Source organism: Pavona decussata, unplaced genomic scaffold (assembly GCF_977016875.1).
Source record: "Pavona decussata unplaced genomic scaffold, jaPavDecu1.1 SCAFFOLD_2, whole genome shotgun sequence".
Lineage (NCBI taxonomy): Eukaryota > Metazoa > Cnidaria > Anthozoa > Scleractinia > Agariciidae > Pavona > Pavona decussata.
In genome coordinates, this window is record NW_028145426.1 from 952,125 (window position 1) to 968,891 (window position 16,767).

The window sequence follows — 16,767 nt, forward strand, 5'->3', positions numbered from 1 at the left end:
TTGTCAAAACTATGTCATGGAGCTTTTTTATTTCGATGTGGTGATTGATTGAAATCAACTATACCACTCACTGTGAAATTATATTCAGAACTGCTCTCGTCTTGATCTATGAGGTATTTGAATGAATTTGTTTTATGAGACGATATTTAATGTGATTTAGCGAGTGTATCTTCAATGTATTTTGTTTTGCTCGCATCTCCATCATGATAGAGTGTTCTTAGATTATTGTTTCCTCACCAGTCATAGCATTAGTACCATCCTTACTCAAAGCTAAAGAAAATGCATCATTGATTGTATTTGCTACAAAAGCAATACTATTTGACAAGTAATCAATATTTACAGCGTCATTAAGTTCATTAGGATCTGGATTTGTGACATTGGTAAGGTTGTTTCCATCAAGATTCAAATCGGCAGTCATTTCTACGCTTCCATCCTTTTTAATATAATCCGATGTGTTTATGATTGGTATTTTGGCTATCTCGGAATCAACATAACTTTTAATAACAGCTTCATGACTACTTGTAGCTGCAGCAAGATTTTCAATTTTGTTTTGTTATTCATATCAAGGGCAGCCTCCATTGGAAATAATTTTTTTACGCGATAAAAATATGTCTCTTGCTGCTCTATAACTTACAGCTTTGTTTGTATTTTCTTGTATTGGATATGGTTGAGATTGAAGAATGAGATCACCTGTAATTGTATCTCTCGACGTTTCCTCAAACATGTCATTTTGTGCTATTCTTTGTTTTGCTAATTCACCATCAACATAAGATTTATTTACAGCATCATTATTATACATAGGATTTGCCACTTGTCTCTGAAAACCTTTTTACTAGTGATCGTTTGGTCCACAGAAGAGACCATTATTTCACTTCTTCTCCGACCACCATAACCATCATAGTTTTTAATATCCGGGATGTATAAATGCACGTTGTTATATGATTGATGTTCAGTCATGATTCGTATTTCATCAGAATTACCAGCATCATCCGCATTATCTTTCAAATACAAGCTTCGTGTGTGTAATGCACTTGTTGATAAATATATAGCTGCTATGTTCTTAACAACGTAACCAGCTCTTGCCCCATCCAACAATTGAATTTGTCTATTTGCGACGATATCATTTAGACCTGTACCTTGTTTCACATTGACTAGCTTTTTGTTTTGTATATCATAGTCACCGTCACCTGTTAATTTGAAACCACCACCAGGATCGCCCTTTTCACCTTTGCCAAATGATTCATGATACAAATATTTTTCAGGTAGTAAACCGTTTGAATAAGTCATTATAGAAATATTTTAGATTATATCTTCTCATCAAAGTTTTTGGCTTTTAAGTTTCGTTGTTTATCAATACAGTTGAACCTCTCCACAACGGCCACCTAGGGGACAGAAGAAAGTAACCGTTGTGGAGAGGTGGCCGTTATGGGGAGGTAGGGGTGTAATATGACACCCTTTTTTTCCGGGAAGTACAACATGTTTATTGTGCTAAGTTCATGCTTACTGTAGCCTATAATGGCAATCCAATCTTAGATAATATATACAGCTAAAAAACACAATAAAACGTAAATAATGTTTTGAATCAAAATGTTAACAAGACGAAACGAGCAAGGTTCGCAACATTCGCTGTATTATTGTAGACAATTTATGCTTACTGCAGCGTATATCATTAAAATGGATACAGCCGTGAGAAACGTAATGTTCCGAAGACAAATGTCGATTACTGCATCAACTTATAAAAAAAGGTTTTTACAAAAAAGAGCTGTACTGGCCGTGCAGAGGTTATTTTGGCAGTTGGGGACGCACTTTAGTGGCCGTTGCCGTTGTAGAGAGGTGGCCGTTGTAGAGAGGTTTAAACAAGAGCTAATGTATGGACTGTCCGCCGGGACAAAAAAAAGTGGCCGTTGTAGAGAGGTGGCCGTTGTGAAGAGGTGGCCGTTAGTGGAGGTTCGACTGTATATGGGAAGCTATACGGGTCTCTGGTTGCTTTTCCATATTCATATTTGCCGATATTTAGCTCTCTACATATCATGTTTTTCTTAACTGATGTGTTTGAAAGCTTTAGGAAAACATGTCTTCAGTATTACAAACTAGACCCATGTCACAATTTCACGTTTCCAGGTTTGAGTTGGGATTCAATGTTGAAAATGACTGATATTAAACTAGATCTTATGTGTGATATTGATAAGTTTCAGTTCATTGAAAAAGTTACAAGGGGAGGTATTTTATATATTGCCAACCGCTATGGAAAAGCAAACAACAAGTACACGGAAAACTACGACGAAAGCGCACCGTCGAAGTATATTATGTACCTAGATGCTAATAATATTTATGGTTGGGCAATGAGTCAAATTCTACTACGAGAGGATTCTAATGGTTTAAACGTGATGACATCAATAAAATCGAACTATTCATGCACAAAAAGAATAGTGAAAAAGGATTGATCCTTGAGGTTGATCTTGAATATTCTTAGGATTTGCATTTGCATAGTCGGAATGACTACCCTCTTGCTGCTGAAAAAATGAATGTTGACGAAACTATGTTGTCAAAATATTGAGGGCAAATAAGAAATAAATATGGTATGACAAAAATTAATCCCAACCTTGAACAACAAACAAAAATATGTGCTTCATTATCGAAATCTTGAACTGTATATCAAACTCGGATTAAAAGTAACCAAAGTTCATCGGGAGTTAGAGTTCAATCAATCAACTTGGCTAAAGAGGTATATCAGTTTTTTTTAAAAAAAGAACCCCTGCTAAAAATGCTAATGAATAACAGTGTTTTTGGAAAAACAATGGAGAATATTCATAAAAGAGTGAATGTGAAACTAGTGACTGATCGACAAAAATTAGCAAAATTAGTATCTAAACCTAGTTGTATCAGTAGTAAGATTTTCAATAATGATCTCGTAGCAATTCATAAAGTCAAGGAAACGATAGAGTTGAACAGACCGGCTTATGTAGGAATGTGTATTCTTGATTTGAGCAAGACTTTGATGTACAAGTTCGATTATCATCATAATAAGAAAAATTATGGTGATAAAGCTGAACTGTTGTTTACTGATACAGACAGTTTGACTTATGAGATTGAAGCAGAACATGTTTATCAAGATTTTTGAAAAAAAAAAATAAGTTTGATAACTGCGATTACCCAGAGGACACTCCATTCTTTGACAAAACGATTAAAAAAGTGATTGGTAAATTTAAGGATGAAGTTGCAAGTATTCCGATCAATGAAAAACTGATCATCAATGTGCTTCTCTTTGCCAGTATAATCTGATTCTCCTTTTCCCTTTTCATCTCTTTTCTATTGTAATATTAATGATAATAAAAAATTACATATAATTTACTTTAATTTTGATGTATAGCCTTTTCTAAATCTGCATTGATTATGTAAAGTTAAGTTTTCCGTTTTCTAGCATGTTTGTAATTTACTGTAATTTTTTTGTCTTGTACCCCCGTGACTAGCTTTGTGGCTATTTGCGGGACAAGCCCTTTATATAATCTAAATCTGCAAATAAATTGTTGTTGTTGTTGTTGTGAGTTCGTTGGTTTGAGATCAAAGACGTATTCGTATCTGAAAGAAGACAACTAAGGAGGAAAGACTGCACAGGGAATCAAAAAATTAGTGATGAAAAAAGATATTGAACACGAAGACTACAAACAGGTTTTATCAAAAAAAATGAACAGGTTTACCACAAGATGAAAACAATCAGAAGCGACAGCCACGCGCTTGGAAGTTATCAGATTCTCAAAACGCGCGTTTTGATTTCAATATGATGGAATCAAAAGTTTCGCCTACGGACATTATAAAATTCTTGGTTAACTTAAGCGTTGGTAAACACAATGAGACTAGTGTGAGGGAAAGTCCCATGACATCATCAACTTCCTGCTTTTCCGAGAATTGTGACCTCCTGTTCATGAGATGTCATGCAATGAAATAGCATAGATCACCGACGCATTTTACCGTCTGTTGGTTACGAGCACAATTTGCCATCTGATGGATGTTGTATATGAGTTGGTGGGTGTAGTAAAGGAGTTGGTGAGATATCAGCATAAAATGTGCTGGTTCGACTCAACTCCTATACTACTATTTTGACATGGTTCGCTCTGCTTATTTTGACAGGCGTGGGAACCAACTTGCTCTTCTCCCATTTGTCGTTGTCAAACCAACTCCCCTATGGAAGGCGAAAACGTTTTCTCAGTTCATCATACACCATCTTCTGGATGTACAGTTCAGGTGTGCTTGGGAGGTATGTGGAATGAATCCCTGTGCTAATAAAGAACGAAAAAGCGGCGCAACTCCCTCACCCATGTTTCAGCATTTTACAACTTTGCTCGCACAATTGTGTCCGTCAGAGAATGTCCCCTTTTGTATTATACAGGGTGAATCTGTATATTTCCCTAAGTAGAGGCCTCTGTGACTACAGTTGTTCGTGAGCACTTGTTTTAGGTGAGGCACTGATAGATAGTATTCGTAGTATGTTCTCTTCAAATAGTGTCTAAGAAGAGTTAGCTCGGAAAAGTCCAAGAACCTCTACTTTGATGAAGTCTCGTTTAACTCCATATTGGTGCCATTGAAGAGAAGAAAGTGTACTGAGAGGTCTCAATGGGCTTAAAATGGTGCTTACATCGAGCACTTGTTCCTCTCTAAATCTCTCACGTTGGTGTCAAAGGAGTTATTTTTCTCTTTCAGATATTTCAGCCGTGAATTTGATAGTGGAATGGTACTTATTAGGTTGTTCAATGAACTATACAATTTGCTTTCTGGTTGTGTTTCAGACGGAAAAATGTCATCCATATAACGTTTTCAAACAAGTAGTTTTAGATCGCTTTGGATTACAATATTTGTTTCAGCCTTTGTTATGAAGATATTGGCGAAGGCGACTGCCATTTTTCGTATATCCATAGCAGTTGAGATATGTCAGAGCGGAGTTGTTGTTTCATATAAGGTGATTTAAAACTTTCACAATATGTGAATTCTCTCCTCTTGTGGTATATTTGTGTAAAGACTCGTTGAGTCCATCGAAACAAGGATTGTGTCTTATAGAACTTATTTTTTGCTGAAGGGGTTTATCAATGAATGATGATAGTTTTTCTGTAGGTCCACCACACCCTAATTTCTTCAACTCTTTATTTGTAAAGGGACGCTGACTTTATGGTTAGGGCAACATATGAAGCCTTACAATGAAAAACGTTCACTTAATAGCTTTGGCCAGTTCAAATGTGAATTTCAAGACAACAATAGAGCCTGACAGCCACAACTTGAGTAACTTTACTTGGGTAGCTTTTAGTTCCACTGTACGTGCTGCGGACGTTTGGATAACTTGTTCTGGCGGCCAGCATTTACGAACTACTATCCACTCAATCATTTCATCTCCCCTGATGAACAGGATGGCTGTTGTTTCCGGTTATCTGGGTTTTGCTTAACCAGGTCTTGCTGCACAACAGCGAGAACTTAGCCTTGGTTCCAGGTGTACGTGTCCAGTGAGGCCTTCGGAAATGTCAGAATCAATGATACTACACTAAGTGAGTTTTGTCTTAGATGGTAGATTATAAGTTAAGTGAATAAAGATGGAGGTAGCAACAGGTTCCATGAACAAGAAAAAGTTCCGCAGGGGCTTTTGTGGTCCCGCGTTCTCCCAGGTGGCTTGACTTGGCGTCCTCCTCCAAGGACCGAAGACCAAAGTCATCATCGGAATATGAAACTGTACTCTGATTACGACAACCTTGTTGATCAATAAAGTTTCTTGTTCTTTTTATAATATATTTCAACTTATTTTTTTTAAGACGTTAGGTTACTTCATAATCCGCGTTAATTCGGCCTCTGTCGATTTCTTATTTGTGCTGTTCCTAGGATCTAGAAACTTGAATTACGCATATTTCCAAGACATTTCCCTTTGGAGTTTTCATACATTTTGTATTCTCAAACCACCGAATTTTTTTGAGCTTAAAACCACGGTAATTTGTAGGATCGCGTTTTTGTTTATAAAAACCAAATGGTACGCAAACAGCAGGGTACCTTTGGGAGTTCCTGTAGAACTAAAACCATTTAGCCAAAATCTACTGTCTAAAGAATAAGGTAGTATTGATAAAGTTTGAATCTCAAGTCAAAAACTCAAAACATATTCTTATTAATTATTACAACATTTTACATTCACTTGTTTTAAAAAAGAATTTGCATTCGGTGTTTTGGGGTTTACAATATACTTTTATTGTCCGTGTTATGCGTCTGCGATCTAATGAGCAACGACCTTCAAATATCGACCAGCAAATGGACAGATAACCTTTTGGAATTCCTTTCGTAGAGTTTTAGGCTATTCAGATAAATTGAATAACGATATGAAAATCTTGTAAGGCCACAAAATTTATGGTGAACTGCGGATGAAAGATCAAATAGAAGAATGATCCTTGCAGTTAGTACGCAACCTATGCAGTTGCAAAAAGAAAGGCTGAAAAAAATTTTCATCCGCAGTTCAAAATATATAAGTTTCGCATACTTACATTCATTTATTCATTTGTCACATGTATATTACGGACTCCAATATGACCAGCTCCCAGTTGTCTTGATAGCTCAGTTGGTAGAGCACGAATCCCGTTCAAGCCTGAATTTTGTTCAGGCTTTCTTTTCGTAACTGCTTAAGTTGCGTAGTAACTGCGAGGATCTTTCTTCTATTTGATCTTTCATCCGCAGCTCAAAATATATATGTTTCATATATTTACATTAATTATTATGAGAGTAGCTTAAAATTCCCGACAGCGAGTTTAATCCAGCATGCCACTTCTTCTCTCTCATTTTCAGATATGGAGAATGGGAAGTCACTAGACTCACCCTCCCCGTTCCCATTTTTGGCGTATAAGACTTTTATAATAGCTTATGATCATGGGTGACGGAAAAAAAACATTTTTGGATCATTTATTACGAGAGATTTTGTCAGTAGCCAAAAAGCTTGTTCAAAAATTATATAACTAAAGTATATATTAGGTTAGATGAATACTCATACAAATAGGGCATTGAAAAGTTCATTAAAGAAATGTCTTTTTATTGTGGTGATTCTTTAGGCTGCGGGATTTGTTAATTTTAGGTTTTGTTGAATCGTTTTTGCCAAACATTTTCATGTTTCATGTCTTCTAGTATTAAATCTCCGCCCGCGTGACATTAATGTGAAGCCATCAACGTCACATCGGTGATACATTCGTTGGCAATCGGGCCATTCAGATGGATTTAAACAAAGGTTTGCTTTCATTTTCTAATAAATGAAAGTCAAAATAGAACTGCATTTTATAAAATTCCACTTTACCGCTCATAGAAATTTTTTCGCCAAAATTTTGGTCGCGGAAAAATTTAAATTCTAGTAGCCTTTCTCAGTGGTTATGAAATCATTTTTATCTCAAGGCGTTCTTCGTTAAAGGAAGAAGCTTAAAGAACTTACTACACATGTAATTTCAGTTTTCTTCGCTCTTTTATCACTCTTTCTAGTTTGATACGCGAGCCTTTCAAACTTACTTTCATCAATGTTCTGTGTTCCCTAATAGCTTATAAGACATCAGATTCACCTGAATCTTCCTCTCCGTCTGTATTTCGTAGCTTGTTGCTTTCATTGACAGATCTCCTCCTTAGTTCCACCAATTTCTGGTTATTATTGCTAATCTTACATCAGTCAAGATCTATAACAAGCCGGTTGTAAAAATTATCTAAAGCTTAAAAATCCTTCAGACCGGACGAAAGTTCTCACGGAAAATGTGTGTTAATTCTTTGCCTGCTTTTCTTCTATGTTTCTTTCTCTTTTTCCTTCTCTGACGGGGAAGTTAAGGACAACAGCGAAATTGAAATCATCGTGAAGACTAAAAGAAATTTTTGTAATGAGAGTTACACTTAGAAAGTACGCACACAAAAGCAAGAACGAAAGACTTATGTAAAGTTTGAATATGACAAATCTTTTCCATTGAAGCATCTGTAGTGAAGGATACTGCCAATCCCTTTTCACACCACGTGATGGCTTCCTCAAACTGATTCAGCTGAAAGGATGCACTTGCTCCTAATAGAAAGGAAAATGTAAGGTCGGCATTGTTTATGCTTATTTGATAAAACAACAGCTGAGATATGTGCCGTTCGTACTACGAATCTCATTATCCACAGCGGCAAGGTTATGTTGCAAGTTAACCGATTGCCATCCCTCCATTCATAAGCAGAGTCAGTTTTAAATAAAGTCTGTGAAGTAATACGCTAAGTTTTCACATCATTGTTACAGTCAATACCGAAAAGCTCTGTCTTGGTAGAGAATTAGGGTCGCTTCTTCCGTAGTTTTGCCAACAAACGTTCCCTTATATTACGCTTTGGAAAATCGGTAGTTAGTATGGATGCTATTTTTTGCGAACTCAGGCCAAAAGAACCGGTTAGTTTCTATTTGTGACAACAACTTTTGTTTCCAGATGATCACTTGGTTGGGTTTCCGCGCTTCCTAGATTCAGACTCCTTCTCCCTTCCCCCCTTTTTTACTAATTATTGAATCTGAATCACTTACAGAACTTAACCTTTAAACATGCAACGACGGGAAACAGAGAGACAAGGGGATGGCCTTAATTGGCTATTCTGGAAGTTGAGGTCAAAACACTAAATCATTTGTATGTCATATTCCTGTAAACAGTATCGATCTTAAAATGGCGCTTTTTATATGACATGGACTGTCCTTAATCTGCATGGAAGACTACAAAACGTGTTTTTCAAACAGATCAAACATTTAGCTGTGTAGCTCAGTTGAAGTACGTCACTGTAAAATTATCTCCATCCAAATAATATATCCACTTTTATTAAGTCGTACCTGTTAAGATCGCTTTCAAATAAGATGGCTTTAAGGAACAGGCAACTTTTGCATCACTTAAGGAATCAGCATACTTCCCTGTGAAAGAATAAAGTATAAGGAGAAAGCTAGCATATTGATGGGGTTCGATTGAAGAACCCTTTGATATTTTTGATAAACCAATTTAAGTTAACAAAAACTTCTTACCCAAACAAAAATAAGCGTTTGCCCTGTTGCTGTATAATTTGGCTTTCACTTCCTCATCCTTGCAGTTTACTTTAATTCCTTCCGTGTAGAAGTAGATGGAGTTGTTGAAATCTTTCTGTCTGTAACTGTCATTACCCTCATTTTTGTAAACCTCTGCTATTGCTAAAATTAAGAAATTAAGAAGATAGTGTATTGGTAGATACCGCACAATGGCGTTTCGTTGTGAACGCTGGGACCAATTTGACTCAAACTTGTGGCTTAAAATCTTAGGCCCTAGTCATTACATGCTCGTGCAAAAAATGAACTCAATAATTGTAATCAAGAATGCGTTATTTAAATTGAAAAAATAGATCAGTGGAAATAAAAAGTAAAAATACAACTAATAACATTAGAAGAGTTGAACGATACGTTTCATTGAGTTTCTCTTAGTCCACTTGTGTAAACCAAGCGGCTCAGCTTTAAACTACAATTATTCAAGTTTTATCAAATTGAACCTTGTTACACATGCCTTCAACTCATAGAACGCAGTGAACTGGTAAGAGACGCTCTAGCCTTCCTCGGTAATTCATGTTCCAAGATGGCGCCACTAGCACACCGCACGTACAGTAACACACACTAGGGGAGGGTATCTGAACTTTGTTGGGTTTATACATTGAAATCTCCTGGTAGAAAAGAGCCAAGAGTTTCATCTCACCTCTTAAAGTGTCGTCATCAAAATCCAATGTTTCCTCACCAGCTGGTGTGACGTCATTGTCACTTGCAGCGTCTTTTTGACTCTGCGCCATAAATGCTGGGAATTCGGGCTAAAAACCCTACAAATTAAACAATTTTTATGTTGATCTTATGCATCAGCTGTCGTTATTCCTTCAAAACCTTAAAGCGTAATGCCTGTGTAAATTACACTCCATACAAATGAATGCTAAAGGTAAAATCCGAATTAACAACATCATCTGTTTAAGACATAATTTCCTGTATCTTAAGATTGATGATGTTTTCTAATAACAGAATAACAGATTGTGAGCGGATGGGAAGAGTATAAAGATCACTGTTGGGACAGAACAAAGGGATTAACATAGCCGATTAATGATTTATTACATTCGTTTTGGAGAAATACAGGAGGACGAAAAGACATGTTTCCTTAACACTCCTTGAGTTTTACTAATCTGGCTAATTCCATGCTAGTGCCTGCGTGGTTTGCCTTTTGTTCGCGAGTGTTGTTCTTTGCGTATTGGTTTTTTTTAACAATCTTCACCAGAAAAAGTAAACTGTGTGTAGAGTATTAAATAGCTTGTACCCAGGTTCCTGCTATTTCCTCTATTTTTGAACGATTAAGAAAATCAGTTATTAGACTTCCAAGAATAGGCTAGTGGACGTAAATTCTGCCGCCAGAATGCAAATTGCTTACCGAAGTTTGCTATCAAAACCGCTTCTTAGTGTTCCTCTCAATCGTTAACAAATGATCATAACAGTCCTGAAACAAGGAAATTACGCTGTAAGTATCAATTTTATTCACAAAAAAAAAAAAAAAAAAAATGCATTTAACAGCCGACTCATCATTACATCCGGAATATTAGGGGACTAAATCAAGAAGATGAACGGAAAATGAAAAGAAACTATTGAGAATTTAGAGCCAAAGTCAACATAAGTTACACAGTAAACGTATAGATTTATTAACCTTACTAAATTTATTAACCTTACTAAATACGTATAATCTAAATACTTCAGGGGTTCTTCTTCTCATGTCCCGTTAGCCATTTTATTCTAAGGCAATTTATTCTATCCCTAATACTAATTTACTACCTGTTATTGGTTTTACGAAAGTACTAGTTGAAATTTTTAGCATTTGTAACGACGTACTTGTTCCTTAGAAAACGAGACGAAATCATTTCACGAATTTTGAAATTGCGGAATTTGAAGCCGGCTTTTTGCCAACGAAAACTGGAAATCTGCAGATTTTCTAATAACTCAATCCAAATGTCTGAGGCGATCAAGGCTATTTGAAGAGATATTTACCGATATAAAATATTGGGTGCCTCAATAAAGGCTTTTTTAATAATCAGTTGCCAGAAGTTCTTTTCGGTGAATCGTCGTGTACAGCACTAAGCAGTAAAACCAGCACAAAACTGAGCCGCAAAATCAGTTAGCCCTGCGAAATTATATAATTATATGTTCTGAATGGTTCTTTGAAAACTGTTTCCGAAATTTGTCCAAAAATGTTGTAATCTAATTTGAAATCTTACAAATTTTATTATAGACCCACACCTCCGAAACCAACGGAGAACACAATGCCATAAACCTTGTGAAATGAAAAGTCTGAATCGGAATAGGAAATTCTAAACAAAGTTTATTTCATAAGATCATTTAAAGACGTGATGGAAACTGGTCTGAGAGGGTGTATAACCTCAGAATTATTCTTGATTATTTTTTTGCTGAGAATATGCATTCAATTTCTATTTTGTAGTCTTGAAGGAATGTCTTATTAACTATAGAAGGTGACGTTAGTGTTAATTGTCAGGTTTGTTGCAGAAAACCAGTTTCTTTATTCACGATCTGCACTTTTTAGTTGCCGATTATCAACAAAATATTTTTTCTCTTAGACGAACGTGATTGGTTTTTTGAATCATATCTTTAAAATGACAACGAAAAAACAAAAAACAAGCGAACCAATAAAATCCAAGCAATATCCAAAGGAAACAAAAGCTACCGAATAAAACTTCGACTTTTGTTCCCCCTAAATAACATAAGTAAGCCTCCTGTAATTTTGCCCTCGTCAATTTTTTTTCTGGATTTGAATTTTCCAACATATGATCTCAACCCACTTCTCCATTCTCCTTCCTTCCATCCCCAGTGTTGAGTCCCAATTCTTTTTCTTGAAATGCGTCATATGCAAATCAACATTGGGGAGAGGCAAAATATAAATTGTTTTCGACGAATAAATTTTACTTTCGGGCGATCAAAATCCGAATACTACTTCTGATGATTGAAAAACAGAGAAAGGTGATAAATGCGGTCATTACAGCGTCTAAAAATAATTCTACGTATTGTTATTTCACTGAGGTGAGATGAATAAAGTGCAGGGAATAACACTGAATTAACGATCTTCCATTCCTTGTTAATATCTGGCGACAACGCGTGATTACGAAAACAGGAAAGACGGCGACTTAAACCTTTCCACGTGGAATTAAATATCAAATGTATATTACATAGAGACGGGACGTGGCAAAGGGCTCTATCATTTTATATTTTTGTTATAAAAATGTGTGACGCCCCAAGGAAAGGATGACACACATCTTTTCACGACATATAACTTTCAATCACTTTCATCTCAATTTTCATTCTGGAAATTTAAGAACAAAGTCAAAAGGAAAAAAATCCTTATACACATCTCTAGCCTGGCCCCATAAGAGGAGAACAAAACATCAAAAAGTCCAATGAGTCAGTGATTTGTGAGTCATGAGTCAATGAGTGAAATTCTGAAATACGGTAGAGGACTGGTATAACTTGAGGTAAGCTGGATATTTGATCAGGCGGAAGTATGCGTTTGCAGGGTCTCAGTGCGATTTACTGCTCTTACTGTAGCCCGGTTAGAACGCATGTCACTTAGCGTGATTGCTCGGTAGATAGAAACAATTTGCAACGTAAGTAAACATTGCACCATTTATGGTAAACAATTAACGGTCATTTCAAAACTGAAATGAGCCCAGTTTGTGTGTACGTAATAGCCTTGTTTAAAACACATTATTATTATAGATTGACAAAGTCAGACATATCATTGAAATAACATCTGCAATAAACTGTAGGACGAATAAATTTCAGTTTCGGACGATCCAAATCCAAGGAGAACATATAGACTAGCACGTTTATGGACAAGAGCAAAAAAATAAAAAAAAAACAGTGATTATAACCTTTACAGCTTTTAAAAATAATACTCCTGCAAGCTGTTATTTCATGTGAGTTGAATAAATTGCAGGCACTGAGACTGACCGATCTTTCACTGGTTGTTGGACATCTCGCGATGACGTGCGATGCCGAGAAAAGAAACATGGCTACCGAGAGCTTTTTACCAATCACAGACGTGTTATTAAAAAAATAGTTTAAATAATGACTGAAAGGGGTTGATAGCGAGGAATAAAGGTCGCAACAAGGGTTCAAGCAAATAGCTCAACTTGAAAAAAATATTCGACTCACCTGTTTACGACAACAATATAATTTTGAACATTTCAATTTCGTGTCATGACTTAACAATCAATGACTCATATCACGCATCCATATCTTAGCCATATTTGAGCCATGTAAACTGGCTTTTACTTTTTTAGTCTAGTTGAATAGTTGGGTGAAAATTCCGATCAAAGCGATTAAGCAGTACTTTGTAACGATATATTGAATTTGTGAACGAAATGCTAAACTATGACCACTATAATAAAAGTTTAGGACAGCCCATTCCAGGGTGTTCGCTTGTTTTTTTAAGAGCAATTCTCCAGGAAAGTGAAGCAAAGTTGGAAATGAAAATTTTTAACCCCCCTTCATTTTTTGTGTGGAGGTAGGTTACTTGGAGGGATGAACAAAAACAGCCATATTTGGATCGGCAGGTGCGTCGTTGCCATGGAAACCGCACTTGATCAGGTCGGCTTGAGGTCTATGTTTTGACCGAAAAATTCACTCTCAAATAGTAAAAATAAACGAGTCTGGTTCTCGAATACATGTGAACCAATTCAAATGAAATTCATACAGATGGTAGAGCCACTCTCCCAGTTTATAAAATTTGCTGTTAGAGTATTTTGGGTTCTATAATCAAGAAGACAATGTTCGTATTACTATGTTGCCTGTCAGCCATTTTGACAAGAAGGAAAAACAAGCACAACCATATTCGTTATTTCTCCGAACGTGCTCTTTCCACATAAACCAAATTAGCAGCAGGGCTTACATAGATATTGAAGTTTATAAATATTACAAAATCTATTTGGGGAAAATTATATTCTGGCCATGGGTGTTGAAGACATCCGAGGAAAGTTGCAAAAAATTGCAAAATTGGAAATGTTGAGGTCTCCAGTATTTGGTTCAAACAGGCTTTAGATAGAGAATATCAGCTTCGATTCAGAGGTTTTTTCATTCATCTTATCTGTTATCTACATTTGATTGATTATGTTTTGACCAACGAATTTGATGAAATATAAATTAAAACAAAGCCCACCTTGCAACTTTTGGGAATTTCTTCAGGATGCTTTTGTCGTATAGGATTGGTCTCTCCTCAGTTCGCTCGCTCCATTTTCTTGACCAAATCTTTGCACAGACTCTAGCGGAAAGGACAAATCTAACTGCCTAGCCTCGCCGAACATCTACTTTTAGACCAAAGATGATGATGCATTAACCCGAATAAAGAACAGTCGAACAGGTCAAACACAGTCGTGTGTCGAGTATCGAAATAATTCATCAGTACAATCCATCCAGGAAGTTAAATAGATGCATCAAGATCACAGCTGAGCAAATGCATGTCTGCGACGATTCTGAATAAAGTCTTTGGCTAAATCGAGCCGTACATTCCGTGGTGCATGGTTGAGAAGCGAAGAAATCGTTGTTTACGACCTGTTTACGACCAAACGTATGTAGACCGGAAATGCGACTAGCAAAACTGCTGACCGGATGTTAAGTTTTAAATGCGATATACGCGCTTTGTAGCTTCGGCTAATTGTCGCAATGGCATTATCTCTTCTTTAGATATTTTTGATACAATATATCATTTATAGGGGGATAAAAGGACGACTTTTGATCCGCTTTTATGACTGTTTTACAGTGGTGAATAAAGAGAACAAAATAAAAGCGCTTCACTGATCGTTTTACGCAACCACATAAGCCGCCCATGTTTCCTGGGTTTGTTTGTTTGTTTGTTCGTTTGTTTTTTAATTCATTGTTTATTGGATGTTAAGGATGGCCTGCATGTAAGATAAGTCGCTGATCTGGGGCATTAGCGTACACATTAGAAGTTACGAAGTTGGAATTTTTGACCCACCTTTCCTCCAGAAATAAATAAGTCCTCTCCAAGCCGACAAGTTTTCACATTCAGTACCTAATACCTGCCCAAATTTTGGCATTCTTTCTGTTTATTTATTTATTATCATTTTTTTGCTGTTGTTTTTTTTTTTTTTTGGTGAAGGGAGGGGTGACCGGTTAACGTAAATTTGTGCCGTCGATCAAAAACACTGTAAGGGAAATTTGCATATCGTCGTGCGAAGGAAAATATCCTGGTCGGGACAATGGAAAGTTGGTCTCTTTCAAATCCCAAAAGGGACGTTTCGGTTTGTGAGTGCAGTGGAAACAATATAAAACTCAGTCAATGTCAAAGGGATATTTCCAGGCACGTGCAAGCCTACGGTAAAAACCGTGATGAAATCAGCGACGAAATGGATCTTATTCTTTGCCGTGCAGGTAAATAAATGTAACATTTCACGCCCGAATTTTTCATTCTCTTGTAACGAATAGTTTATCATAACTGAATTTGTAATTGCATTTTCACAGTCTAAAGGGCAATCTCTTTTTTTTGGGGGGGGGGGGGGGGGGGCGGTTAAAATGATCATGCGTTCAATTTTCACCCAAGCTTCAGTTCAGCTTCATTTCCTTTGTTTTTGTTTTCATTCGGTTACTCTGTTTTTTTTTTTGTTTTTTTTGGCTTTCTTCACCATTGCCATTGTGAAACAACCCCATTACAAGAGGATATCATTACACATAAATCCGGTGTTACATCCCATTACATTGTGTTACATCCGGTCAGCAGTCGTGCTTCTCGGACTTCCGGCCTATGCGTTCACTTTATTTACCATTCTTGGCTTGTCGACTATCGCAATATCTGACTCGATTTTAGCCAAAGACGTTACTTTGGATTGTTCAAAGGCATGCATTTGCTTTGTACATCGATCTCGGCACATTTAGTTTACTTCCTGGCTGAATAATATTGATGAATTTAGGTACTCGACGGCAGAAATCGCAAGCATTTATACGACCATGTTTTGGACTATGTCAACTATTCTTTGTCAAGTATATGCGGGCTACTTGTATCATCATCTCTGGTCTGAAACGCAGCAACACAGCAAACTGGATATTCGATGGGAGTAACTGTTAGTCTGCGCTAGATTTGGTCAAAAAGACGTAACGTGCGTGGAGAGAACCACGCGACGAAAGCATCCTGAAGAAATTCCCAAAACCCTCAAGGTAGGTTTTGTATCAATTTATATTTCATCAAATTTGTTGGCCAAAACCTTATTCACTAAATGTAGGTAGAAGTCAAGATGATAAAAGATACTTTTGAAGCTGATTTTCTCTCTCTAAAGCCTGTTTAAGCTAAATACTAGAGCTCTCAAAATTACCAATTTTGCAATTTTTTGCAATTTGTCCCAGGTGTCTTCAGCACCCATGGCCAGAGTATAGTTTTCCCCAAATTGATTTTATGATATTTAGAAACGTCAATATCAATGTAATCTCTGCTGCTAATTTGGTTTATGTGGAAAGAGTACTTTCGGAGAAATAACGAATATCGTTGTGCTTGTTTTTCCTGCTTGTCTAAATGGCTGACAGGGAACATAGTAGGACGAGCATTTTCTTCTTGTTTATAAAACCCAAATTATTGTAACGGCGAATTTTATAAACTAGGAGAGTGGTTCTAACATCTGTATGAATTTCATTTGAATTGGTTCACATGCACCCGAGAACCAGACTCGTTTACTTTTACTTTTTGAGAGTGGAACTTTTGCTCAAAACATGGTCCC

At 36.6% G+C, this 16,767-nt stretch overlaps 1 protein-coding gene across 4 annotated transcripts in view; it reads right to left on the reverse strand.

Moving 5' to 3' along the window:
- Positions 1–7,533: 7,533 nt before the first annotated feature.
- LOC146489888 (hsp70/Hsp90 co-chaperone CNS1 homolog) overlaps positions 7,534–16,767 on the reverse strand; it is a 187,430-nt gene continuing 178,196 nt past the window's right edge. For 2 of the 4 annotated variants that reach the window (XM_085119356.1, XM_085119426.1), the window contains 5 exons: positions 9,705–9,822; positions 9,011–9,172; positions 8,825–8,902; positions 7,974–8,041; positions 7,534–7,653 (listed from right to left, as the gene is read on the reverse strand). In XM_085119356.1, the coding sequence (XP_084975482.1) occupies positions 7,540–7,653; positions 7,974–8,041; positions 8,825–8,902; positions 9,011–9,172; positions 9,705–9,795 (513 nt within the window). In that variant the 5' untranslated portion in view covers positions 9,796–9,822 and the 3' untranslated portion in view covers positions 7,534–7,539. Of the gene's footprint in view, positions 7,654–7,973; positions 8,042–8,824; positions 8,903–9,010; positions 9,173–9,704; positions 9,823–10,415; positions 10,482–16,767 lie in introns of all 4 variants that reach the window. The other 2 variants (XM_085119491.1, XM_085119287.1) reach the window with 2 other exon arrangements.